The following is a 27444-nucleotide window of genomic DNA, read 5'->3' on the forward strand; positions in this document are numbered from 1 at the left end:
GTATTAGAGGATCCATCCTACCTGACGGAAGAAATCAGAGCACTGAATGTAGATCGAGTAAAAGCCGAGTCCTTAAAACTTTTTCTTCAATCTAGTGATAGAAAGAAGGATCTTGAAGTAAGACGAAGGATTGCTTACGTGAATCAATGGCTGAATCATAAGACGGAGAGCGATAAAAGTGGAGACTCAAGGTCAGAGGGGTATATGTGAAAACTCTTACTGTGAATTTTCTTGAGATATTTCTTTATGAATTGCTATGGTTTTTCCTTTTTTATGTTTACAGCATCAAATACCATGTGCTTGTTGTCGATGATGACTCTGAAGGTCGAGAAACCCTTCGCGAACTCTTCATGTCTTTAAAGTCAGAAACGACGCCTACACTGGATGTTCAAGTGGCAAAAAATGGAAAAGAAGCTGTTTATCTTCATCTTGCTGGGGCTTCCTTTGATATGATTGTTATGGACGATTTAATGCCCGTCATGAACGGAATTGAGGTATGTCAACGCGATTGCAGAGAGTTTTTTCTTTCTTGTTCTTTTCTCGTTTTATTATATCAGAAAGAAACTTATTCAAGATTACAAATTTGCACGAAGACCTGCATAAGAAACATCTACTTGATAGAGTGAGAAGGCAGAGATGTACGCTTCAGATCTTGATCATGATGAAATAGATAGGGGATGAATAAACTCGAAAGTAGCCTCTTCATGATTCTGAGGCCATTTTAGTTTTATTTTTGAAGCACAAATTGCACCCACTAAAATGTTAAAAGTATCTGCAATCGACACTTGCTCCCCATCTGCTTGATGGAATTTGAGTTCGTCTGAACTAATATTATGATATCGACACTTGCTCCCCATCTGTTAGGCAACGAAGCAGCTATTCGGCATGGGTGTTGTCAGCTACATTGTTGGTGTCGGTGATGACACCGTGAAACAAGCATTTATTGATGCGGGCATAGACCAATACATTGAAAAGCCTCTGACTCCTGCAAAGGTCGCTGATATCTTCCCTGATCTCAGCGACTCATACTTCGAACTTTAAGTGTTTCTCAGTCTAATCCGTCTGCTTTTACTTTTCTTGGAAGGCTCTTAGTTGTAGACATGAACTCCATGGATAAAGCTCCTGACTAGCTAGTTATGCAATGATATAAATGAATAGTTGCACTTCAAGCAGAGCTGGGAGGTGTTGTATTGGCTTAGTTGTAAAAGAAAAGGATAAAAGTTGCAGACATTTTTGGTATTACCATTCAGCTGTTTGATTATCATGACATGCTTAGCTATTTGCAGAAAGAAATGACATTGATGATCCTAAACTGCTAAGGCCTTACTGCGATGCTGATTCCATTTTTACAGCGTTTGGATTTGGTTTCTGCAGCATTTGAATTCCTTTTTAGCATCTGAAAATGACATTGATGATCCTAAACTGCTAAGGCCTTCTACTTTTAATTGTGACTGGAAATGCTGCACATTAAAATATGTTTTGCGGTAGCGATTGCTTTTTAAGTATCTTTTCGTGCTGAAATGCATGTTAATGATATTTTTTTATTTTTTTTAAATTATTTTTTGATATCATCACATCAAAACAAACCAAAACATACAAACTGTATTAAATTTTAGTAAAACTTTTTTTTTTAAAATTTTTGTGGAAATACGGTTTGCATCGCATTCCTAAATACTCTTTTATATTTTTAATCTCTAATAAATTATAAATTAAATGTTAAGAAATAAAATTAAAAAAAATATCACATAAAAGATTTAAAATAATAATTAAAAACTAAAAATAAAAAATAAATTAGAGGATAATTATAAATTTTAGATTGGAGAGTGAAATAAAAATAAAAATAATTAGATATAAAAATTAAAAAAATAAAGATTAAATTAAAAAAATTATAAATTTAGATTAAGAGATAAATTTAAAAGTTAATAAAAAATGTACAGAAAAATTAAAAAAAAATCAAAAATTAAAATGGAATAAAAAAAGATGGCAATTTAAGATTAAAGAATAAAAAAAAAAATCAAAACTTTACAAAATCATGAAGAATAAAATTTTAAAATTAAAAAAACAAGATCCGAATCTGAAAAACAATTCTCAATGCCAAACCACATTTCCGTTGATTATATGCATCGTTCTATGTCGAGGGGCTGCTGAGACGAATCTGTCGCCGCCCTTGAAGCTTCCATTTGAGCTTTTTTTTCAAGAGAACTGAATCAGTACATTGCAGAGGTTGATCGGAAGGTGAAGGTATTAGAGAATCCATTCTACCCGAGGGAAGAAATCAAAGCACTGGATGCCGATCGAGTAAAAGCCGAGTCTTTAAAACTTTTTCTTCAATCTAGTGATAGAAGGAAGGATCTTGAAGTAAGACGAAGGATTGCATACGTGAATCAATGGCTGAATCATTCGACGGAGATTGTTAAAAGTGGAGATTCAGAGTCAGAGGGGTATGTGTTGGCTAAGTTATTAGCTTGCGTGTGGTCAACCAGTCTTCAAGAGAAAAAACAAGTCTGCTATTTTCTGCAGAATAGCAGGGGAGATAAAAACACTGCAGAAACTTATCACTCGTTTTCTTTTCTTTCTCTCGTTCATCTCCAGAACATCCACACACACACACACACACACACAGACAAACCAACACATCGCAGCCTTGCATTTGTTCATCTTAATCACCTTTTAATCTATCAAAGATTAAATAGCTGTCACAGCATATTAACCTTAACAGTATGTTTGTGAATTATGATGAGATATATCTTTATTAATGACGAACAATGTTAATCTTTTACTCTGAATCCATCTTATCAATTGCTATGATTTTTTTTAATGTTTAAAGCAACAAATACTCCGTGCTTGTTGTCGATGATAGCTGTGATGATCGAGAAACCCTTCGCAAGCTCTTCATGTGGATCGAGTCAGAAACTAAGCTTCCAATCGTTTTTCAAGTGGCAAAAAATGGAAAAGAAGCTGTTATCTTCATCATGCTGGGGCTTGTTTTGATATGATTGTTATGGACGATTTAATGCCCATCATGAATGGAATTGAGGTATGTCAGTGCGATTGCAGAGAGTTTTTTTCTTGTTTTTCTCCTTGTTTTAATATATATATATATATATATATATATATAAGAAAGAGACTTGTTCAAGATTACAATTTTGCTCGAAGAACTGCATTAGAAACATCTACTTGATAGAGTGAGAAGGCAGTCATATTTAACCTTCTCTCGCCCTCCTTCAAAATCAATATCTCACCAACATGTGACCTTAACCACTTCTCTCCTAGTCCTAGCTAACAGGAAAAAAAAGTGTTTAAAAGAACTAACTTTGGCGCCTCTCTCTCTCTCTCTCTCTCTCCAACAACTCATTCACTTTTCTTGCCATCCTCTCAGTCTCTCTCTCTTAAAATCAAGAAACCATTGATTCATCAACGGAGCCTGTGATGACAAGTCGAGTTTCAGACGAGGAAGATAGCACTCAAATCGAACAAACCATTGATTCATCAATGGCGGTCGAACCAAAAACACCACCAACGGAGCCTATGATGACAAGTCAAGTTTCAGATGAGGAAGATAGCACTCAAACTGAACAAGAAATTCAGGCTTTGTTTTCTCTACTGGATAATTACATCACAAATTTGGAAGGAAAGTTGACCGATGCCAAGTCATCCAAGGCAAAAATTAAAGCACTTCTTGAAAAAGTAATTCAATTGCTGATTGATGAACTCAAGATCAAAGCAGAAGATAGTGAGGATAAACGGTTCATAAAGAGGGATGGAATGGTGGCTCCGTCCTATCTTACAAGAAACAATACTGATCTTCAGCAAATTCAGTTTCTAGTTAGAAAACTGGATCGCTACATGGCAAAGGTGGATAAAGAGTTGCAAGCATTAGAGAATATATCCTTCCTGAGGGAAGAAATCGATAGAGATCGAGAAGAAGCCACCACTTTGAAACTTACTCTTGAAATTTGTGATACAAGGAACGATCTTGAAGTGGGATCGTTGGTTACTTATGCGAACCAATGGCTGAATGATCAGAAGACACAGAGTGTTGAAAGTGTAGACACAAAGGGGTATGTGTGAAACCTTTTTCCTAGAATTATTGTCTTGAGATATTGCTTAGTGAATTATTTTCTTAAAATGTATATTAAAGATCAATTGCTATCGTTCTTTTTCATGTTGACAGCAGCAATTTCTCGGTACTTGTTGTCCATGACAGTCGTGATCTTCGAGAAACCCGCCAGAGGCTCTTGGTGTTGCTTGGGTATCAAAAGAAGCTTCAAATGGATGTTTCAGTGGCCAAAAATGGAAAAGAAGCTGTTTATCTTCATCTTGCTGGGGCTTCCTTTGATATGATTATTATGGATGACCTGATGCCCTTCATGGATGGAATTGAGGTCTGTTTTTTTCCATTGAACTTAATTAAGATAAAGTCTTCGAATATTTGATCATTATATATAGACCATTACTGTCAGACTCAAATTGTAATAAAGAGAGAATCTCTCTGTTTTTTTTTTTTTGTTTTTTTCTCTTTTGTTGATAGGTCAGAATATAATTAGGGTTACAAATTTGTACAAATTCTGCAAATGACCACTGACTTTATCGTGAAAAGGCAGCAGCTGTAGGTAATCTTTATATTATGATACTGACATTTGCCCTCCACATCTGTTAGGCAATAAATCTGTTACGCAGGATGGGTGTTGAAAGCCACATTGTCGGTGTTACTGGTGAGTTTAAGCGACTAGCTTTTATGGACTCAGGCGCCAACAGCTGCATTATAAAGCCACTGACTCTTGAAAAGCTCGCTGATGTCTTCCGGTGATGAACTTTCTGAGTCTAATTGGTTCGATCCGAGTTTCTTTTTTCTTGCATTGTTCTTAGTTGCAGCGATCATGAACTCTGTGAATAAAGTTTCGGAGCAGCTAGCAATGCTATTTGGATAAAATGAATATTGTTAGCATTTCAAGCTGGCAGGCTAGTGTTAATTGGCTTAATTGTAGAAGGAAAGGACAGAAGTGGAAGAAATTCTAGTATTAGATTTTGATGTTCCTGTTCTGATGTTGATCAGTGAGCTTGTTAGTGATTTCATGTTTAGATTTGGATAGTCCTGCCGAAATGAGTGCAATGTACATCCGAGGAAAATACATGATCCTAAACCACAAAGGCATTCTACTTCATTTTGAAACCCTCACTCTCTGGTATATTTCTACATCATTGGAGTTCTTGAGCTCCCATTTTCACTCCCTGCTCTGACAATTTAAACATGACTCGTGCGATTTATTTGCCAGACTACTCGCTCACAGGTGGTTGCGATACATATCTTCATGATGCTGGCTTTGAAAGTAAAGTTGAAATCTTAGTGGCCTGTAAGGTTGCCAAATGCTCCGTGCAGGAATCGGAATAAGAATGGATTTTGAATTTTCACCATTATACAGTGTCAGGTTCGCCAGTAATTCCCATGGCAAGTACAGCCTGATGTTAACTCTGAATTGATTCCTCCATTCACTGCCAAGTTAGCAGTGATTCCCATAATAATCCACATTGAATATTTTGAGAAAATCAGTGAAACATTGGTTCAAAATGGATCAGACCAGTATTGTGTAATGATCAATGAGAGGAGTCAGATTTTATTGATTAAGTTTGACTTAAAGACCAAAAAAAACATATTCACTGATTTTGGATCAAATCTTCATATCATCAGGATCGAATATTGGATAAAAAATCTCCCGTGCAAATTCTGGCCAATATTAACAGAGCATGTACTCATATATATAAAAGCACATCTACTTGAAGAAGGATGCAGAGCAATAATCCAAGCAGTTCTTTGTGGATATTGACTAGCACTGTACAAATTATGATGATATAACTAGTTGATTAGGATTCAGGGTATCAACAAGATAGGCCACGATTGTGCAGCAGCAGCAGCAGCAGCAGCACCCAGGGCTTACCAGCATATGTTCTCAACTAAGCTAAATAAATAGCCTACCAAAACATACATGATAATTAAATCTTCTTGAACTAGTTTTAGTAAGAAGTGCGACAATCAGCAGCCCAAGCATTTACAAGAAACGCAAGCTTCCGGCAATGCTAACAGAGTCCCATCATTTACAAGGCAGGCTTTAGTATTTACCATCCGGGTTCAAGTGGACATACAAGCAAATATCCACTTGAAGAAAAAGGGTAGAACACTTATTCTAGTTCTTTTTGGATATTCGCCAGTTAGCAGTGCATGTAGTGTGGAGAAAATTACAATTTATTGCGTCATACAAAATCTGGAAATTTGAAGTTGAGTCTGACTCGTTATGTTGTATGGCTGGCTCAAGAAAAAAGTGGTAGTCTTTGCTCTCCCGAGGCATACGAAATGATACTCCTCTTGAGTGGCGAAATAAAGTGTGCCCCATGAAGTGCAGCAGCACGTAGTATATTTAGAGGGCCAAAATCAAGGGAGTATGCCTTCTGAAAGCCATCTAGAATAGCCATCATAGTCATGTTTGCCAGTTTTCTCTCTGCTTCATATTTTTTCAACAAGGATACCTGCATAAAGCAAATCAATTTTACTTCAGCAATTATTACCGATTAATATATTTACCATCATGAAAGAAAATTAGGCCAAAACTTGACGTACCACCACAACCTATGATGCCTATATATATCATATAAATGATTTTTTGTTAGGAAAGCGATGTTGTCCATCCAACAGACGCATGTTTAGCAGTAGGATATTAGAGTGCTCAATTCTGTAAAATGCATGCATGCCTGGCATTTTTGACAGATTGCAAAGAGGATTTCTTGGGCCAATTTACTTCTTTCTAATATACTTTTTCTTCAAGAAATGAGCAGCTCAATCATTTTTTTATTATTATTAATGCCATAGCTTAGATAAGGCACTAAATAGTTTCCGTGGGAAAGTACAAATCTGCCATGACAGATTTTCTTTCCTTGAGTGTCATGGACAATTCCACCCTAGTATTTTGACAGAACTTTTTATAGATAAAGCACAAAGTCTGTTAGAAATAATACCCACAAAAAATCATTTATGTTTGTATCCAAGTTGATAACTAGTGACAATTTTTCTCATCATGTAGAATGATCAACAAATGCAACAACATGGGCATCATCAGGATATGCATCATCACTAGCTAGAAACTCAGATGATAAAACTAATCCAATGTATTCCGTAAAAAAGTCACTAAGAACAAACTGGCAAGGCAAGGATAAAATGCAAAATATGGAATGTAATTATGGCTAAATACCCTGAAAATAAAAAACATGCCACAAGGAAAAGTGTGATCCAATTTTTATTACATCAGTTGTTTGACATGATACTTAAGGCAATGGATATTTCAACACTGTAGATTATTGAAGAATATAAGCAAGTGTATGGTGATAAATAATCTACTCCAAGTATAATTAAGAAACTCAGAAGATGACATACCTCCCCAATGTCCATGCCCACAGCAATTCCTTCAGCAATGATTCTCGAAAGAGCAAATGCATCTCCAAAACCCAAATTAACTCCCTGGCCAGCTAAAGGATGTACTGTGTGTGCTGCATCACCAATCAGAACAACACGCTTTGATGCATATTCATTTGCATGCATTAAAGACAATGGAAATGCCATCCTCTCAGATGCCAACTTGACCACTTTTGGTGGAATTTCAAAAGACTCATTAGCAAATATTGTCACATTTCCTCTGAGCCATGAAAACATGCCTGCACTGCCCGGTAGACTTGACTTAGGATGAGAACCATATCCATAATCCAGAGCATGATTGACAGCTTTCACAAAATCATCCTCTTTCATTGATTTAAAATCAGATGACTCCTCTGGGTTCATGGTCCAAACAATATTGCTGAATTTGTCTCCAATTGGCAGAAGTGCAATTGGACCTGCTGGTAGAAACCGTTGCCATGCACAGTAATTTTCTACTGAATGTTCTACAGTGCATATTACCGCATTCTGCGAGTATTTCCACCCAGTTGTTTTAAATCCTGCAAGCTCCCGGACTTGTGACTTCCCACCATCAGATCCAACCTATGATGAGCAACATAACTCGACACTGATTGATATGTTATTCACGATAAACATTTTATAGATGCTTGTCTAAAATGAAATTGCAAATCTTTCATTCTAATATATTTTAAAGGCATAACATAGCTTCATCAGTGCAAGTTAAATTACCACCAACTTTGCATATAGGCTGTTGCCATCACTAAGTTCCAGCTTTGCTAAACGTCCCCTGGCATATGATGCTTCTGTTGAGGCTGTACTGTCCACCACTATGGATGACGAGCTTGGGTTTAGAGACATTGAAGTTAATCTAGAATGGAATATTTTCTTTTGGAAATCTGTGTCCTGTACGTTTAACGTTTTAGTATCAGAAATCACAATAGAGAGCACTTTTTTCCTCGCAGAAAAACTATTGATTTTGTTATTGATACATGAACAAGAAAACTTGTATCCCTTAATGTCCATCGGGAGATTACATACAGCATCACAGAATCAAGAAGACATGCACAAGAACAAGATGCGTTACCTAGATTGTTATCTCACATGGTTATCAGATAATTCACCCTGGAAATGCCAAGGGAACTGATATGAAGAAAGAAGTATCTCTCTTAAGGAATGGATGTGTTCAGTCAGGGGACAAGGACCTCAAAGGTTATTCCACATCACAAATGCAACATATAAAGAAAATGAAGTAATAGATAAAAGCATGAGAGTTTCCACAAAAGAGAGATGAAACTGGACATATACATGTTTATATTTTAATTATGGATGGAAAGACTATAATTACATTCAGATATTCAAAAGAAGTAGCGAAAAATACATGATATTCCTCAGAAAATAAAATATACAATAGGCCCATATAGATTCCCACTAGAATCTCCATAATGGTAATTTAATCTATACATAAGATAACATATACCATCAACAAATTTAAAGTTCCCATTAAGTATTGCATATAGCATCAACAGATTTAGATTTCCCGTTATGTATGAAGATAAACAGTTTGGTGTAAGGAATACCTCAATTTGTGATAACAGAGAACTATGGAGCACCTTATTCTCCACCACACACCTGCATCATGATGAGTCCAAAATTAGCATCTTTTGCAATATCTAACAGCAGGATCACAATATGATATTTTGACTTCTACATGTGGCTTACCCTAAAACTTCTTTGTCTACATCTCTTGCATCATATTTTGTATATCCCAAGCCAGTGTAATCCCAAACCTACAGAAAATCAAGAAGTGGCAGGCAACTGAGGGCATCATATGTTATGTGACAGTACAGTATATATTTCATTGCAGAGGGCAAAATCAAGCAATTTAAAAGATAGCACTTTCTATGTAGCTGCAAAGAAGAATAAACAATATGATAAGAAGAGATAGCAGCACAGCAGTAATCATAAATCATTCTAATGTGAACCGAATACTGTTATTAAAAATTCTCAAGCCTTGTAACGAAGTTTCTATTTAGTTCCAGATGCCAAACAGAAACTTCATATGTGCCAGAATACATCAAATTCACAAGTCAAAAAAACTTAAAATGCATCAGCAATGGTAGTAATTCAAGGTAATTCCAGATTTGAAACAGACTATGTCAACCATGTGAAACTTAGAAGTGCATAAAAGAAAGGTAAATAAAACAGTCATCACCTGCATCTTATCAAAATAAGCATGTCGATGTTGTTGAACATATTGCCAGGCACCAGTATCTGCAAAACCATCAATGACAATCCAAAGATTATGTCTACTGTCTGTTGCCAAAAAGCATGTTAAACATCAGCAGTCTCTCGTTGTGGTACTTTCAGGAAACCAATTACATGCCAAGTCTTCTAGGAAACAAATTATTGTCTTGGTAAAATCAGGTGTGTTTTTAATTTCATAACACAAGTTTATTCTAAAGCAGTTACACTATATATGCACAGAGAAATCAGTCTTGATGTTTCTGTAACTTCATAGTGTGAGTTATTAACAAAAAACACAGGAGATACACATATATCGTAATACCATTGAAAAAAAAAGAAGGTATGTCACAAGAGGAATTGTGCGCATTTATCACAATACCTTTGAAAAAAGATATAGATGCAGGTGTGACTGTACTGACCCTTGGATCAGGTGGGTCTTCTCTCTTTATGCATGGTTTATTGGCCAAAGCAGGACTGCTATCAATGATGGCAACACTCAGATGCTTCGTCAATGGTGTGGTTGCTGCAAGCAACAAAGTTAATAACTTGATGCATACAAAACATAATGCATCAATGAGAATTGAGTCATTTATACTACAAAAACATACAGTATCAAAAGCCATTGACAGGCAAGCTCCTATATTTTCCATTTTATCTTGTTTGTTTAAATCCAACCCCCAATTGCCAAGCATAGAAGAATAAATGGAGCAGTGACAACATAATAGTAGACTAGTGCAAATGAGAGGAAAAAAAAAAACTTACCCAAGGAACAAGCTAGGGCCATGCCAACCATGCCTCCCCCAACAATAGCAATGTCATATGGCTGAACATTGCCTGTAAAACTCAGGTTGCCATCACTCTCCTACCACACCAAAACCAAAACAGTCAAATCCAATATTGTACCACAAAGATTAAAACTTTACAAGAACCCATTAACCTTTATAGAGATATAAAACTAATTTTTGGAAAAATAAGACTGGAAGAGCAAGAATTCTAGTAAAAAAAGACCCTTCAATGCATAACACATGAAAAACACATGATACAATTAAGAATAAAGGAAACCATTACCTGATTAGATTGGGAAGAAGCAGCAGCAGTAGATGCTTTTGCAGCTTCATTACTGAAAAATTTCTTACTTGAAAGTTTGAATATTTGATTATTAGCAGGAACAACTTTCCTTGCAATCACCCTGTCATTTGTTGAATGTTTTAAAAAATGGGAAAAGAGAATTTACTTGGTAATAATAATAACGAGTTAAAAAAATTAATTAAATCAAATAAATAAGAGTTTCATAAAAGTTACTTGACATGGGTACCTGTTCATTCTTGCGACTGCAGAATTTCAGTGATTGTGAATTTAGAGAGAGAGAGCGAGAGGGAGGGAGGGAGAGAGTCAGGGGAGGCAAGAAAACAAAAGAGTGATATGGGCTGGACGGAGCTGGTCTTTGCTATAAGGGCCAGGTTGGGCTTCGTTTAACCTAACGAAAGATGAGATTAAAAGACTAGATTTGGGCTAAGTTACCCAAACACTAAGCATGGGCAGCTGCTGTAAATAATTGTAGAAACAATGGCAGTTGTTTTATGTATTCGAGGAATGCGTTTTTCGAGCTAATACATCAAAGCCGCCTCTCTTTTTTTATATATAATTAAATTCCACCTAGCATAATACGAGATGCATTACGTATTTTTATGTTTTTGATATAGAAATAAAATTAAAAATTAAAAAAATATTTTAATATATTTTCAAGTAAAAAATACTCTGCATCATAATATTAAACACATATTTAGAATCTGTTTAGAAATGTGATTGCGATTGTTTTTTAAAATAATTTTTATATTGAAATGTATCAAAATAATATATTTTTTATTTTAAAAAAATCATATTTGAGATCAGCATATCAAAACAATCCAAAATATATAAAAAATTAACTTTTAATAAAAAAAATAATTTTTTAAAAAACATAGATTTGACCATGTTTTCAAATTCTCTTAGAAATATCTAAAATCAAATTAATTTACTTCTTATTTATTTTGAGTGTAAAAAAATTTAATTTAGAGTTGATTTTTTTGATTTGATATGTTAGTCTCATTTTAGTTAATCTAATCAAAACTCTCGATTTAATTTTTTTATAAAAAAACTAAACAACACGGTTTTGTTTTTCTTTTAATAAAAAGATATTAATTGGGATTATCTTCCTTAACCTTGCGGCAAAGTATCAGTGGGTCAAACTTAATAACTAAACACGCCAACTTAATTAATCAAAGAAATGACATCTATGTTAAAAATCTTGACCTCAAGTCCAATTCTAATCATTAATAGTTCATTTTATTTGTTCGTTTGTTTTTATATTTTTCAACTAATGCATTGGGATATTTTGTTGTTATGTGCGACAGCACAGGCTCATGAGGCTCATCGAAACTATTGATTAGTTAAAAAAAATCATTTATTTCAAGATAAAAATAATAATTATGAGAACAAAAACTTTTCTCAATTTTTATAATGATTTGATCTTGATGGAATTCGAATCAACAAGATAGAAAATGTATGGCATCGCTAACATTTTCTATTGATAAAAATCTTTTATTTATTTATTTATGTGTGTATGTGGGGCATGATAATTTCTTTCTCTTTAAACCAATAAAGAGAAAAATAAATAAATTGTTCAGTTTTTTCCTTCATGACATAAATTATATAACGACACAGTTTAAAAATTGCCAGTTTTTACCAGACTAAACAAAAGGTCCAGCATTAAAGGCTTGCAAATACTGTAATCCATCTCGCAAATTATTTTTAATATTAACGAATCAAAACTATATATAAAAAAAAAATTAATATTAAAAAAAGCAGACTTTTTGAAACTGATATGCTGCCAAACGAACACTTCTCGATGGATATGAGAATTTGCTTTCAATTATTAAACTCGGCTTGGCTGCCTACTTACGATGTATAAATAGCATCTATTTATTTTTACGTTTTAAAAATATTTTTAAAAAAATTTAAATTTTTTTTTATTTTTTTATTAACTTCAAATTAATATGTTTTTAAAGTTTTCAAATTATTTTGATGTGTTGATGTCAAAAATAATTTTAAAAAAATCAAAAAATATTTTTGACATGTATTTTAACACAAAAAGCTATTTGAAAAGTAACCGCAACTACACTACCAAACAAGCTTAAGGATTTAGTCACGGCTCGGGTCGAATCGGCCGCGGGCCAAAACAATTGCAACAAAGGTTTAAACGGTGATACTGCCTACTGCATTACAAATCACAGCTTGTTCCTTCTGGTGGATGTGAATGCGCTGGATTTATTGCCTGATACAAACAAAGAAATGTGCCCGACTACTCCGAGACGACAAAACCAATATTGTACCATAATTATCAAGCGCGCATCATAGCTATTAGCATTAGCTAATCCAAGATTCCGTGCCCCCTTCCAAATGAGAAAAGCACTTGCGATGACAAGGAAGTAGTTAGGTCATCCCTGTTCATGCAATCCAGCCATGTAACAGGGTAAAGAAGGGAGGTGGGGGGCGACTGAAATGATGTTTAATCGATCTTTACAGTGCACAGGCTAGCCCTCTCAAGCCTCAAGAAAGCTACAATATTGCAAACAAAAAGAAGATCTTGCAGCTCTCTTTATGATCGTCCTCTCCATGCTTTCCCTCTCCACTCACTTGTCGCGTGCCCCATGGCCTTGTTCCGAGAAAAGCAAACAGGACGAGATGCAATAAAGAGATTACATGTCCATTTCCAACTGTGAACCAGCAATGAATAATGTATCCCCACAAACACACACAGTCAAAAGTTAAAGAAGAAAAAAACATGTGCCTCATCTTTCTTGGTTTACCCTGAGACACCGATTCACCACAACACTGTGGTGAGTGCTAGGAGGAAAAAGGCAAAGGATAAACAAGTCTAAGTGGTGGGTGAGGCAATCACCATGATTGTACCTGTGCTTCTATATCCAATCATCTTTTCCCAATTACCCTGCATAACCCAACACACATAGCCCCACCTTCAAAAATCAAAATATATTGCCATTTCCCCACTTTCTTAGATGCAAAGCAATAAACCATAATCATTTTGTGATAACCACACCCTATTAGCACTACTATATACAGGCTGATTTCCTCTCCTTCTGTTTCCTTTTTGTTCTGATACCAGCCCATTACTGGTAACAGGCGCAGCTACAAGGTTGGTTGGATATGCATGGTGTGTCAATATATAGAGAGAGATATCAAGTTTGACCTTACTGACTGTACTCCTGGCGGCCTCAGGGCAGAACAGGTGCACTTCTTTAGTGTGCTCTTGCTATGTACCCTCAAGGAACATTAACGACAAAGGTGAAGAAAGCAACAGGAGCAACAATACTAAGAAGGGATCCTTGGCGGAAGAGAGAGAATATGTTGTCATGGAAGAAGCCAGTAATAATGAATCAGTACAAGATCATCAAAAGAGCAATGGTGGGAGAAATAGAAGAAGCAGGACTGCTAGTGGGTCTAATAATGGACCTCTCTTGGAAACTTCTCCTCTCAAGAGTACTCTCAAGAAAACTACTAGTGCTATAGTTGGGGAAAATCAAGCAAGGAAAGATCATCAAAAGAGAAAAGTCAGTTGGCCTGATATTGCTCATGGAACAGATATTGCTCATGTTCTTGAATTTGAATCAAGGTAATTAAAATTAACCATCTCCTGCTTACCATACTTAATTTGCATGATTGGATTTTGATTGTGTTAGATGATGAATGCCCTGGCCACAGCATGTTTTTTTGATAAGCAAATTATTGCCAACAGAATCTTCAACAGTTATGAGGGTGTTTTGTCCCTAACTTAAAAGAGTGTTTAGGCTTAGGCACCATTATGATATGTAGGGGCATGCTTGCATGAACAATTTCTAGAAAATGAAGTGCATGGTGTGTGTTTTTTTTTTTCATTTTCAATTTATCCATATATGCCGTGTATTTTAAGGTTAAAGCAGCTGTATTATTTGTCTTCCCCTTGCACTTTCACTATATTTTCCTTCTCTTTTATAATGTCTCAGCACCTCTGATGATGGAGAACTTGAAGGAGTAAGGAACTCTTGTGTTTGTACAATTCAGTGAACAAGAAATCCATAGGTACCACTCTTTAATTGATCATTACTGATTCAAGGAATATCTTCAGGATCATATATATCTTGTTCCTCCTTCCCTTGTAAAAAATAAAAATAAAAAATCATTAATTATACTTTTGATCATTGGCTCAAGAACCAATTAGGTGCATGTCCTTGTTGAGTGCAATTTGGTTGAAATGTGGAAGATGGCTCAAAATATAATCACATGCAATGCCTTCCATGAGCCAACAATGCATCTTCCCAAGAGATGCACAATGACCCTCGAAGACTTGGAAGTTTTAATGGCAGAAGGCACAGTGTGACATTATACACTGAGAATCTAGTCCATGACCTCAGCTAGAGTTCTTAATGATCGCGTGTAGTTGTTGAACTTGTTTACATATATGTGCGTGCGTGCGTGCGTGTGTGTGTGTGTTGAGGCTAGGGAAAAGGTTTCTAGCCTTTTATGACTTCTACTCTTAGAACTCTTAGGTGTTTGGATAACGTAGGTAGAAACTAGAAAGGGGCCGGGGCGGTTTGGTTTGAAAATAAGTGCACATCCAGCATCTCCTGTTGGCAATAATAAATGGTGCTCAAGGCACATAATGGGAAGCCGCCTCCAAGTCCAGATCCATTAAATTATTTTAAAAAAATCACAGGAGAAACAGAACACAGTCAACATGTGGATAGATCTAAAGTTCTAAACCTATGAACTTCATTAGTTACCCTAAATACTATATTAGTGGGGAAAGGATCTACATAGAAGGCCCGGACTAACACGAAATTGCAATTCAGTCAACCTCTTGGACTAGCCTGGTGATGTTAGCTCAAGTTATGGCGTAGAATATCATTGCCTGTCAATGTATGGTCAGAGCATGAATTTAACTCCTTTAGCCATCATATGCAAATGATTTTTCATTTGGGACATGCAATGTGCAAGCTTCGATTGACATTTTTGTTTCAGAGGAGAGGTCTAAATCCTAGACCTCTTCGAGGATTAGAGAAATGGGTGCCTGCTGAGATTTTCTGTATATGTTGACAGATCAGGTTGCAGGTATAAATGGTGAGTCCATGAGGGTCTTTCTTCAAACAAAACGCTGGGAGTACCTAATGATCTATATAACAACTTCATTTCTATAAGAATTCCAGGGGAGAAATAAAATCTCAAGGCTTCTGTACTGTACGTACAGAAGATAAGTGGGATATGTGTCTGAATTCTTTTTAAAAGACTGGGGACAAAGAATGATTGGGTTGTTGGAAAAGTAAAGGTTGAGAATCGGGATAGTTCGTAGGACCAATTATAAGACAATTGTATTGTCAGCATGGTCAAAATACAACGAATGCAAACTCATGAGAATCAATGCATACAAGGAACTAGAAATGTCATTCTCAGGACAAATTCCTCGAATTTTTTGCTATTAGGTAGCGTCTCACAACACGGATGAAGATATAAAATAAATTTATCTTTCTCTAACTCAACAAAGGCCGTATAAAATAATTTGCCTCTTATTCTTACAGTTGTCTTTCTTTTTTCCAAAGTTTCCCACAGTTTTTCTGACATTTATAGCTTTCTCTTCTTACAGATGGATCTCCTGATGATGCAGTTCTTCAAGAACATTTCACAGTATTCACATTCTTGTACTGTTTCTTAATATAGAATTAACTCAAGTCTTCTATAATAACATGGAAGGCAGAAAACATGTAAACAAAAACTGTAGAGAGAAATAAACCATCCAGGATTCTTTTGCAATGGTTCTGTCCAGTCCCTTACGCAACGCTTGCCCAAGTTGCACGACTATTGGACCTTTGAAATAGATTTCTAACAAAACCAAGACCAGTCAGTCCTTTCGTTTTCTTTTTTTCTCTGGAAAGGTTGGCCCTGTATTCAGTCATTAAACTCAATCCAGGGTGTGCTCCACGAGTTGGGTGGATTGATCTGATTCAATAAAAAATAATAATTCTAAATAACATTATTTTGAGTTAAAAAGTTCAAAAGTTAAAACCAGTTTTAATAAAGTTTTGACCAGATTAATTTTGAATTGATTTTTTTATACTCAACCCTAGCAAGGGGCAGGTCAAGAATCGATCCTTCAAGCCAGATTTAATAATAGCACCTCTATTTAGGGGCATCAAATGTTAAAAAGATGCGTATGGGAGTCTTTTAAACAGGAATCTAGGAGAGCTTACTTTAAAAAAGGCACTTTAACCTAAAAGTCTAGAATAATGAATTTTAAATTTATCTTATCCTCAAACTTCTTATTCATTGCTGATATGAAACTCCCCACTCGCATGTCTAACTCAACACCTAATGATTTCTTATTTGGTTCGTGGTGAAAATTTAAAAGTTCAGAAGACACCACTGAACTAGGCTTACTGTGTGCAAGCATGGTGGGAGTGTGAATGGCAGGGATGGAGCTGGGGGCGACATCGAAGACCAGAGAATTGAATTAAGAGAAAAAATGATACGGAAACCTCTCTGAACTTGTAGATAAAATGAAAGATGGCAGCTACAAATGAAACTTGCTGGTTTTGTCAGTAAGAGTTAAGAAATCAATGACATACAAAGGTGGTGAAACAAATTGATCTAAATGGAGTTAATGTGTTACATGCAACAAAAGCCAAGCAATTGTTGTAAGAAAGAATCACAATATTTCTTCCTTCCCAACCCCCACAATGATACACCAAATTTTCTCCCAACTTGGGGATCCTTTGTTTTTTTTTTTTTTTTTTTTTACTCACAGTATCACAATATCAATATCATGGTCTTATAACACACTATTCCCCATTTGGCATCTGCTGATCAGCAGCTCATTTTGCAAGCTAAAACCTCTTTTACATAATGGTTAAAATCTCACGCAAGCCTTTAATGACCATGATTTCTTGCTTTCTTTGATTTGTTCTTTTCCTGCATCTTCTTCTTCTTTGCTTCAGCTGTAACCCAAGTATAATCTGGAGGAATAGCAAATGGGTCCTGAATGTTTTCTATCCTACTGCTAGAGCCACCAGCTGACAAGCTAGGGCGTTGATAAGGGGCTTTTATCCACTGAAACCAAGACGAGGTTGAGGACTGCATAACCATCGGACTTTCTCGTAATGCAGCTGTAGGACTTGAAGGGGGTGTTGCAAATTCATCCAATGGCTGTAGTTCTTCAAACTTCGTAAATGTAACCAGTACCCTGATTGTGGGAACTACTGGGATAGCAACCTGGATGTAACCAAAAAGTTTTTAGAAAACATATTCATAGATTAACAAAACAATCAGACCAAAGTGTGTGTGTAAACAAAGCTACAGCGTAAGAATCATCAGCATTACCAATTTTGAAGTGAATTTGGAAGTAAATAATGTTACTGAGGTAGTCCAAAACTTTACCTAGGTGCGAGGGACTGCCAACAAAATATCTACCAACTCATATTTGTTAAAACTTGGCCAAGAAGCCAAACTAGGTCAATTGGATTTATAGCATCCATATTAATATATATGCATAATAATCAGATATTTATATGCACAGTGTTTAGATATTTTATCTAGCATGGCTGGACACCTGACAGCAAGTGTTAGATGCTCTCTTTCCACAAGGCCAGGTTAAAATCCTTTTCTGTCATATTTTGGTCCAGAAGCATTTCTAAAAATTGAGCTCAGCAGGAAACTTTTCAAATTCAAATGAAATTCAGCAGAATTGAGTTATTTTTTCTGTCAAGTTCACTCAGATGATCCTATCACAAACTTAGACTTGCCAAGTGTCTGGTTAACTGGGTTACTAGTTTGACCAGCTAGACAGGGTTGGATGGATCTAATAACTATGCTAAAAACAAGTAGCATGTGGCTAGACCAGGAATAAGGAGATACTAAGCAAGACGTAGATATTTGCAAAAACCAAACAACATAATCATTATACTGATAACGCAGTCTGCAGAAATGCTGCCTTTGACTCGTTGAAAACTTATCCTGTGAATAAGCAGAGAAGATTCTTGGGATTTATCATTCAAGGTAAAATCATCACCTTCTTTCATTCTTCTTCAGGCGGTATACATTGGTATAATAACAAGCATTGTGCATTTCAGCACAACAACTTACCTCATTTCACCAGAGCAAATCCTTCACCAAACTTCAGCCAAAAGCCAAGTCAATATTTATTGAGGATACGAAGGCCAAGCAATTCCATGTTATCGTGGTTATTCACGACATAGAGGATATTATTTATTAAGTGCATCATGCCAACTAGCCTCTCACAAAGGAGCTAGCCAACTTATCAGAATCAAGGGCTAATGAAGAGAATCTCTTGTGGCAACTATTTGGGGTTTAGAAACATCAATCCTACACGGTCGTTTCAGCGTGGCAAATGTAACACATTAGAGTACCATACTAACTCTGTATTTAATATGCTACACCACACGTCACCCCAGGTAATCTTACAACTAAACCAAGACATCATAACTGGCTGTAACTAAAGTGGAATGAGCTACGCTATTCCTTGACTTTGGTACACCAACTGGAAAACCTAAAATAAAATTACTAAAGTTTGTTTTATCGACCACTTCTTTTTTTCAAGATATTTACGCTACACGCTGGCCCTACAGACGTATGGATATTAAAAAGATGCCAAAGGATAGCAGGGTAAAAGGTGTTGCTGGGTGCAGTTGTCGAACTTTTTCCTTAAAGGGCTAGTGAAGGACCCACAAAGGATTTTAGATGGTTTTATAGTAATTACGTTTCCAATACAAGAATATCTAAATCTTTTTTGGGTCCTCCGTCAATAACTGTCACACATTTGAAGTCTAGTTAGAGAGTGATTGAGATTGTGGTAAGAGTTAAGAAAAGGAATGCTTGAAGCCAAAAATTAAATTTTGTTGTTTATTTTTTTTTGAAGCCATGATGTTGGAATGCCAAAGACACTCGAAACCACGATTTTGAGAAAGAAACAATTTGCTATTTTTTAAACTATGGTTTAGATGGAAATCAAGGTTTTGGATATGCAATGCCAAACACACTCATGAAGAATGTGCTCAGAAGTTGTCCTCCGTTACAAGGCAAACATTGTATAAGATTAATTCTGCTCTAATATTGAAAATCTAACTACACATAACTGCACCATGTCGTGATTTTATGACCTTCGCTCAACAGAACTCCCAGGGGCTGGAGATGCATTAGACTCAAATTAGGTAAAGTTGCTTCAAAAACCTAAGTCCAGACCTTAGCAAGACAAAAGCCTCATGCATCATTTATAAGAGAGCACATGAAAAGTTTCTATCCAATATGATTTATATCATTGAATAGATTCATAAAGTGCACTCAATTTTAAGAAAGTTGACAAAGGAAAGCCCTATTCGTACCGTATGGATCATGGGGTTATATAGTATAGATCTAGCAAGGCCATCATACAACAACCTTATACAGAAATCAAAGAGAACATGATTGTAAGGGCAGGGCAGTGGTGGGTGATGACAAAATTAAACAGCAAGCTATTGAGCACCTTGTACTAAAAGAGTTTTGTACTGTCAAATTCAACTGGATATAAGAGAAAACACCATACCTTAACTGGAAACGTTCCCATAGGAAGTTTAGTTGTGAGCAGCTCTCTTAAGCGACGAATTGCCTTAACCTTGTTTGCAAGAATGTCAAGCAGTGGAAGAAGTTCTTCAGTTTGCAACGGGAAGTTTGGAGAAAGCCAAAGAGTAGGTCTTAATCCTTTCTTGTACTCATTTTCACGGCCTCCTTCCTTGCGACGATTATTGCTCTCAGAACTCAAAGAAGTAGATGCCTTGCTATCTCTCCCTTTCCGGTGCTCATCCCTCAAAACAATCTCCACAGAATGTCTTCCTGGTTTAGGCTGACTTATGGATGGAGAGTCCCCAAGTAAATCACTCACCTTCTCATCTACACAAAGAGAACTTCTTGGTGGAACAATTTTCTTCTGCCCTTCAACTTTAGAATCCCGTTTCCTCCAACCACCAAACCACCCTTTCTTTTCCTGCTTAGTCTCTCCATTTCTAAAACCATTTGCATCTTCAATAGGAACCTCCCTGGGCTCATAACAACTATGACGATGTGCGATAATCCCATCACCATTCTCAGAGCTCAGCTCTGATGTCTCCAATTTAAGAGCAACTTCAAGTTGCCTTCTTTCTTCTTCTGTTAAAATGTCATTGAGCTCCTCACTTTCTGTTTCATTATCATTGCAAGATGAGAAGAACTCGTCATCCGACATAGCCCCTGGGACCTTTCTAGATTTGATGCTAACAACCACATTGTGCATGTCATAGACCTTTGCCTTCCATGAACCCACCATTTCTGTTTTCTCCTGCCGCCTCCATGTCAGCTGTGGCAAAAGAACTGCTTGGGTCACATCTATCCCTGGCCTGAATATATTAGTCTGAGACATTGCAGCCACTTCTTGCCGAACCTCTTCATCAGTTGCCAGAGAACCAGCACCATCCAAAGCATTCATCACCTCTTTATCCTTGTGTGTAATCATGCAAAGCGACCCAGAAGGGATTTTCCCGTCCTCTGATCCATCACCAAGGAAAAGAATACTCTGATCTGAACGCTGGATCCTAAAACCATCAAAACCAGCCAGAGTCATATCTGCTCTCAAATTTGCACCCCTCTTCCAGATTTTGTAAGTATCTGAAGGAGCAATCCTCGAGATAAAAGGTATCACAGAACTCTCAAAATGGAATGTTATTTCCATGTAGAAATCCCTCATCCTTCGCATTGTTCCCACCAAACGAGGCAACCTCCTACACCACTTTGCCCATGCCAATGGCTGGTAATGCCTGACAATAATCATTGCAATCCCTTCTTCTCTATTGCAGATAGCTTCTTGGAGTGCGCTCCATCCCTGCTCATTCTGCAAACTCCAATCTGCACCGGCAACCATAAGCATCTCGGTTGCAATCTCATCACCCAGTTTGACAGCCAAATGAAGAGGGGTGTCACGGTTCGGTACATCACGCCTATCAATTGCAGTAGCAATAGCATCAGCCTTCTCTTCCTCAGCCAATGAAATCGCCTCATTCCGAATCTCAGCAGGATTGCAAAGACGGGGAAGGCCAGCTACTATCTTCCTGAGAGTGGCATAATCTTTGGCTGCAATGGCCTTATGCACAGGACTATGGGCATATTTAGAAATGTCAATGCCCGCCATCCCTCAGGAGGATATAAGGATCAACGCAGGTCGATAATATAAACAAACTCAAAACCTCAATTCAATCATCCAACTATAGAAGTCGATATAGATGACTGATAAGCAATGCCACAAATTAGAACCTAGGAAAAAGAAAAAGGCACCAAAATCAACTATTTGCAGGTATAAACAACTGACTTTCTGACATAAGAAATTAGGTCCAGTTCATCATTATTCACCAAGAACAGTATAAGCTTTATCTTGCAAACTGTCCCAGAACAGAATAGACCCAGTTCAAGTTACACTCAGATGGCACAAGAAAACAACCGAAAAAGAATCAAACTTGCAGCAATTATCAAGAAGCAAAACCAGAGAATATAGTAGTGGGCCCATAGCACACAAAAAAATCCAAGAAGCCAAGAAATCTCACCTCCTTCTAAGCTTCTTCCTCTCTTTGCTCTTCTCCTCAAAGAAACCAAGATTCTCCAAAAGAAATTAATTCACCAAAACCCCACCTTTCTCTCTCTCTCTAGATATCCTTGCGATCCAATCCAGATCAGACAAACCTAAAAATATGCATGTGGGGGGGGGGTGTCTGGAGAAAAAAAAAGAGTTTTAAAAAGAACCCAAGAAAGATTGATACTTTATAGTGTTAGAAAGGAACATGAGTGGGGAATCTGATAGAAGAAACGATGCAAGATTTTTAAGAAAGGAATACAAGAAAGTGGCTGGCAAAACCCATTATCCAACCAAACCTCCCACAACAATATAGAATACTTTAGTAGTCAAAGAAGACCGAAAACACAAGAGTAGACTTTAGAGAGCTTATATATTGCACTCCAAGGAGAGGTGAAGAATCAAAGTCTAATGACTGCTAGTCTGCTACAAGGTTTTTTTTTTTTTTTTTTTTTACAAGTTTGAAACAAGAGACAAGAGGGTCTTTAATGGGTGAATAAATTGTGAATCAATGTTTATTTTGTAGCTGTATAGGAACAAAAGAAGGGAGTCGAACAAGATAGAGAGTGGTTTTTCCTCTCTCTCTTTTACATTTCAATTTTTTTTTACAAAAATTGTACTATTGTTGTTGAAGTAAATAAAGATTTGGTTTTTATTTGTTTTCTAGATACAGTAGTGAGTAATGAAGAGAAGCACAGAGACAGAAATGTAAGGCTGGTCAGTGGAGGGCAGAGTCTAAAATGGGAAGGGCAGCATGTGAGGCAAGAAATATGAACCTTGCTTTCCTATTTATTTATTTATTTTGTTTTTATTATGTGTATATTTAATAACTAATGATTAAAAAAAATGAATTCATTTGCAATAATAGGATTAATTGAGATGTTACTTGTGATTTGTGGACTCCAAAATTGGTTTGATTTGAAAGAATAAATTAGTGATGTGTTAACAAACACAGTGGGGTCATGGTAAGGCCTAGGCCTTCCTGTGGACAAGTATTAGGTAAGGTATAGACTATAGAGTGTGAGATTCAAATTTGTTCTATGAATCTTGTAAATAAAATGTCACATGAATGGTCCATGGGGCGGCTAATGGATCGCAAATATCCTTGATCTGTTACAGATTTTTTGTATTTGATTGGACTATGGAAAATTCTTGTAGAGAAAATGTCAAATAAATGTTCTTATCATCATGTTCGACTAGTATTAATGTATCATAAATATCAATTTTCCTGATTAGTATATCAAATAATGGATGTTGTTTTAGTTTGAAATTAGATCCTTAAAATTTTAATTTATTTAAATTATTAAAATTAAATTTTATTTTGTCAAATTAATTATTAAATCAATATCTAAATTTATTGTTAAAATCACAAGGACCAGTATAAAATCAACCAAAACAAAAAACTTAAATCTAATGTCAATTTAATGTGAAATAATTAGATTGGGGAGAAAAATAAATCAAGTGACAAACAAAAAATTTAAGAAAAAAATAAAACATTGTGGGTAGCTATTGCAATCCATGATAGATTGCTTTTTCCTCAAATGTTGCATTTCTATTCTTTTTTTTAAGATTTTTTCTATATCATGTGCTTGTAATTTAAAATATTATTTTTTGCATTTTATGATATCGAACATCAATTGTTGCTAAAATTAGTAACATCAAATTTGACATAAAAAACAACAATGAGTTAGGTGCCAAAACCAAAGAGAGAAAAGAAAAAATGGTTGTCAAAGCCATACCAAAAAGCCTTCATCTTCATGCGTCATCGAGTAAGAAAAATGATTTCATCGACACAATAAAAGACCGCATTTATAGTTTGGTGATTGTTGAATGTGTCTTTATAATCTTATGATCTTTCTAAGTTATTGGCGTTTGTGTTACACTTCTAATTATTTTTCTCTTGATCATTCAATTTAATTTGTGATTTAGAAAAAAGGAGGTTGGGCATTTACTTTGATTTTAAATTTAGTTCTTAATGCTTTAAATATTTTAAATCCATAACATTAAGTTTGATTGTGTCTAATTAAGCACTATAAAAAAATTTTCAATATGTCAAGAGGAAAACAAATAATCAAGTTCAAAGATAAATTAATTCATTGTAAAGGGATTAAATTAAAAAAAAATAAAAATGCTGAGGATCAATTTTTTTTAAGAAAACAAGACACAAAAACCTGGCCAAGGGTAGATTTTTTTTTATAAAAAAAAGGATAAAAACACAGGGAAAAAAAAAGATTTGAAGTGTCTCATTCGTCAGTGAAACAACCTCAAATCACTTAATGTTTTTTTACAATTGAATCGTTTCAAAAAACAAATTATAGCTATTTCAACAAGCATTCATTATTTTACAAGAAGAATCAAATAAAACATAAGAGGGTGGGTGAATCAAATAACTACTGAAGTCAAGATTTTGAGACCAATGCCAAAGAGAATTGGTATAAATAAATAGGATGTATCTTTAAATTTATTCTGAAAAAGAATTTAGATTTAATTGATGGTCTAAAAATATCTCTACAGAGAGAAAAATAATATTATTAACAGGAGGTTTTTTTTTTTTTTTTTTTCCAAAAACACTACAGAATATCCCAAAACGACGCGTTGTGCGCTTTTTTTTCTTTCAAATGGATGACCATTTATTCTTCTAGCCACAGCCAGATTGGATGATTTGTCAAAAACCCGAGGGCTCTATTCTCCTCATACCGAGCCTAAGCCTCGTTGACCAGTAAGTTATAGCACTATCAAGACTAGATGAATCGAACTACATCTCCATAACTAAGCAGTGCGCCTTCTTGCCAATTTAGAAGACAAATTATTTGAAATCAAATTGAATTTATCATGAACATTGTATAAGATAAAACCAACGTGGTTTGGTGATGGACTTCGGGCAGCTTGTTTTTGCATTTATTTTTATTTTTTAAATTATTAAATTTTTTTAGATCATTTTGATGTGATAATATCAAAAATATTTTTAAAAAAATAATAAAAAATTATTTTAATATACTTGTAAACAAAAATATTTTAAAAAACAACATAATATATGTGTTTATGGTGACATGAAATTAATTGTTCCTTGTTTAAAAATATAAATAATAGATTTAGATTAAAACAAGAGTATTTGCATTAAAAACAACAACGTTATGTTCTTATAGCCCATGTATAATCATTTGACCTAAGCTGGTTCTCCCGAGAGTGTTTGTTCGTGTTCAAGGATGATGGCTTATGCATGGAGATGGACATCAACTCCGATTCAAAACCTAAATTATCGAGTTATGGTTTGTTTTATATATATATATATTACACCTCCACCTGGAAATCCTAAATTATTGGATTATATAGGTCTATATTATATATAAACATGTTTCCCCCCGATTATTTATGAATATATATAACTAGTTTTAGATTCTTCACACAATAAATGCAATATGTTTTTTTAAAAATATTTTTTAATTAAAATAATATTTGTGTATATATATTTTTATATCAATACATTAAAATTATATAAAAAAAATTAAAATATATTTTTCAAACTAAAAACAAGTTAAACTACGAAAAAATACCGTATCTTTTCATCCATCAAGAAAAAAGAAAAATATCTCCCGCATCTATCCTTGTCAAGTCATGTTTTGTCAAGTATCCATCACCACGAGTAATATTACCATCATTAATCGTAGAATCTATTGAGTTGTACTGATGGAACCGGCCACTTGTTCCATATAATATGTAAATTGCCCTGTTAAATCCACAACAATAAAATGTTGTGTAATCAAGGTGATAATTAAATATATTAATTAAAAAAAAAACTAGTAAAAAAAAAACTAATAAAAAAAAATCTAAATTAACAGAATTAACCCTCAAACCAAGTTAAAATATAAAGAGACCTTTGAAGCGATTTCCATAAAAATGTTTGGCAATATAGCACTACTCGTATGTTATCTTCTGAAAGGGAAAAAGAAAAAAGAAAAAAGAAAAAGAAAAGGAAAAAGAAAAAGGAGCCTGTTGTATTACTGTGGAGATGTATAAAGCACGAGCCTTCTCAATCAAATAAAATAGTAAACTTTACCTGAAAATGAAACTAGCATAAAGTTGAAAGAGGGCAGGAGAACCACTCGATTGCCATATTATGATTATGCCAATACTCTTTATAAATTTTTTAAAAATATAATTGTAGTTATTTTTTAAATAATTTTTATGTTAAAATACATGTTAATGATGTTTTTTTATTTTTTTAAAAATTATTTTTGATACCAATACATTAAAATAATTATAAAACACTAAAACCATATTAATTTAAAATTAATAAAATAAATTTAAGTTTTTTTAAATTACTTTCAAAATATAAAAATAAATAAGGTTGGACGAATCTCCCACATAGTCAAATGAGCGCCTCTTCCATTATATGTACACACTTTTTTATCCAGTCTCTGACCCTTGTGAATGAGTTAATTAATCAACATGATTTTGTCCCTCTTGAAAGTGATCTCTAATTATTCCCTTTACCATATCCTTTTCTCAAGCTTTTGGAGCCCGATTTTATTGTAATAAATCTAAAGCACCACGCCACCGGCCCCCACAACAAAATTATTAAAGAAATGTTACATGTCGGTGCAACCTGTCATGGCAGAGCATGGGTGTAGCTAGCTTGTGGGGCACTTGTATCTCTAAACAATCTTTTTTTGTAGTTTAATTTTCCTGTGACAAAGATCTAAACTTGTTTGGTTTCCTGTGGGGTTTTGATTAATGCTTTAAGATTAAATATATATATATATATATATATATATAATTAAAATATATTTAGTTGAAAAGATATTTTGATAAAAGATTGAAAATAGTTTCTCTTAGAAACCGATTCCACCAACAAAAAACAATGCTTTGATTAATCAATGCTGTGTGATTCGAAGGGAATATTAGAAAGAGATCCTTCCTTGGAATATGCATGCTTACAAATTCCTAGCATGCACCGAGGTTGTATTCTCAACAATGGAATCCTAGGTTAACAGCACTACAGGCATTCTGTCTCTCGACATGATAAGAACTATAGGTTTTGATTTGTAGTACCGGTGGTACGATCATAAAATAAATTGTTCGGAGC

At 35.1% G+C, this 27444-nt stretch overlaps 3 protein-coding genes and 1 long non-coding RNA gene across 6 annotated transcripts; 2 read left to right on the top strand and 2 right to left on the bottom strand.

The window, feature by feature from the left end:
* Window positions 1-2023: 2023 nt before the first annotated feature.
* On the top strand, window positions 2024-5179 carry LOC118061479 (uncharacterized). Of its 3 annotated transcripts, XM_035074924.2 has the most exons (5): window positions 2030-2441; window positions 2861-3037; window positions 3380-4061; window positions 4175-4385; window positions 4661-5179. In XM_035074924.2, the coding sequence occupies exons 3-5, from the start codon at window positions 3430-3432 to the stop codon at window positions 4808-4810; spliced, it is 993 nt and encodes a 330-aa protein (XP_034930815.1). In that variant the 5' UTR covers window positions 2030-2441; window positions 2861-3037; window positions 3380-3429; the 3' UTR covers window positions 4811-5179. The 3 variants fall into 3 exon arrangements, with proteins under 3 accessions (XP_073261606.1, XP_034930820.1, XP_034930815.1); XM_073405505.1 differs by having other exon boundaries at window positions 2024-3037; window positions 4208-4385; XM_035074929.2 differs by having other exon boundaries at window positions 2025-3037; window positions 4178-4385.
* An 802-nt stretch (window positions 5180-5981) lies between these two features.
* Window positions 5982-11143, bottom strand: LOC118061470 (uncharacterized). Its single transcript, XM_035074912.2, has 10 exons — window positions 11001-11143; window positions 10754-10874; window positions 10448-10547; window positions 10065-10208; window positions 9654-9712; window positions 9161-9228; window positions 9019-9070; window positions 8171-8344; window positions 7424-8023; window positions 5982-6522 (listed from the first exon to the last, which is right to left on the bottom strand). Exons 1-10 carry the CDS (start codon window positions 11006-11008, stop codon window positions 6307-6309), a joined length of 1542 nt encoding a protein of 513 aa, XP_034930803.1. The 5' UTR covers window positions 11009-11143; the 3' UTR covers window positions 5982-6306.
* Window positions 11144-13043: 1900 nt separating this feature from the next.
* Window positions 13044-17527, top strand: LOC118061463 (uncharacterized). The gene is made up of 2 exons (XR_004689575.2): window positions 13044-14357; window positions 14728-17527. It is a non-coding gene; the product is annotated as an uncharacterized lncRNA (long non-coding RNA).
* On the bottom strand, window positions 17306-23078 carry LOC118061454 (uncharacterized). The gene is made up of 3 exons (XM_035074895.2): window positions 22333-23078; window positions 20310-22045; window positions 17306-17983 (listed from the first exon to the last, which is right to left on the bottom strand). The coding sequence occupies exons 2-3, from the start codon at window positions 21921-21923 to the stop codon at window positions 17642-17644; spliced, it is 1956 nt and encodes a 651-aa protein (XP_034930786.1). The 5' UTR covers window positions 21924-22045; window positions 22333-23078; the 3' UTR covers window positions 17306-17641.
* Window positions 23079-27444: the final 4366 nt, after the last annotated feature.

The sequence above is a fragment of the Populus alba genome, chromosome 1 (genome assembly GCF_005239225.2).
Source record: "Populus alba chromosome 1, ASM523922v2, whole genome shotgun sequence".
Classification (NCBI taxonomy): Eukaryota; Viridiplantae; Streptophyta; class Magnoliopsida; order Malpighiales; family Salicaceae; genus Populus; species Populus alba.

What these genes read in the sequence shown, in the direction of transcription:
- LOC118061479 (XM_035074924.2), top strand. Translation starts at nt 3,430, where the DNA reads ATGACAAGTCGAGTTTCAGACGAGGAAGATAGCACTCAAATCGAACAA. An exon ending in GAAAGTGTAGACACAAAGGG is followed by an intron (nt 4,062 to 4,174) that starts GTATGTGTGAAA and finishes TCATGTTGACAG; the next exon opens with CAGCAATTTCTCGGTACTTG. An exon ending in CCTTCATGGATGGAATTGAG is followed by an intron (nt 4,386 to 4,660) that starts GTCTGTTTTTTT and finishes CACATCTGTTAG; the next exon opens with GCAATAAATCTGTTACGCAG.
- LOC118061470 (XM_035074912.2), bottom strand. An exon ending in CTTCTTCCCAATCTAATCAG is followed by an intron (nt 10,548 to 10,753) that starts GTAATGGTTTCC and finishes TTGGTGTGGTAG; the next exon opens with GAGAGTGATGGCAACCTGAG. An exon ending in GCCTATATGCAAAGTTGGTG is followed by an intron (nt 8,024 to 8,170) that starts GTAATTTAACTT and finishes TGCTCATCATAG; the next exon opens with GTTGGATCTGATGGTGGGAA.
- LOC118061454 (XM_035074895.2), bottom strand. Translation starts at nt 21,923, where the DNA reads ATGGCGGGCATTGACATTTCTAAATATGCCCATAGTCCTGTGCATAAG. An exon ending in TGGGAACGTTTCCAGTTAAG is followed by an intron (nt 17,984 to 20,309) that starts GTATGGTGTTTT and finishes GGTTACATCCAG; the next exon opens with GTTGCTATCCCAGTAGTTCC.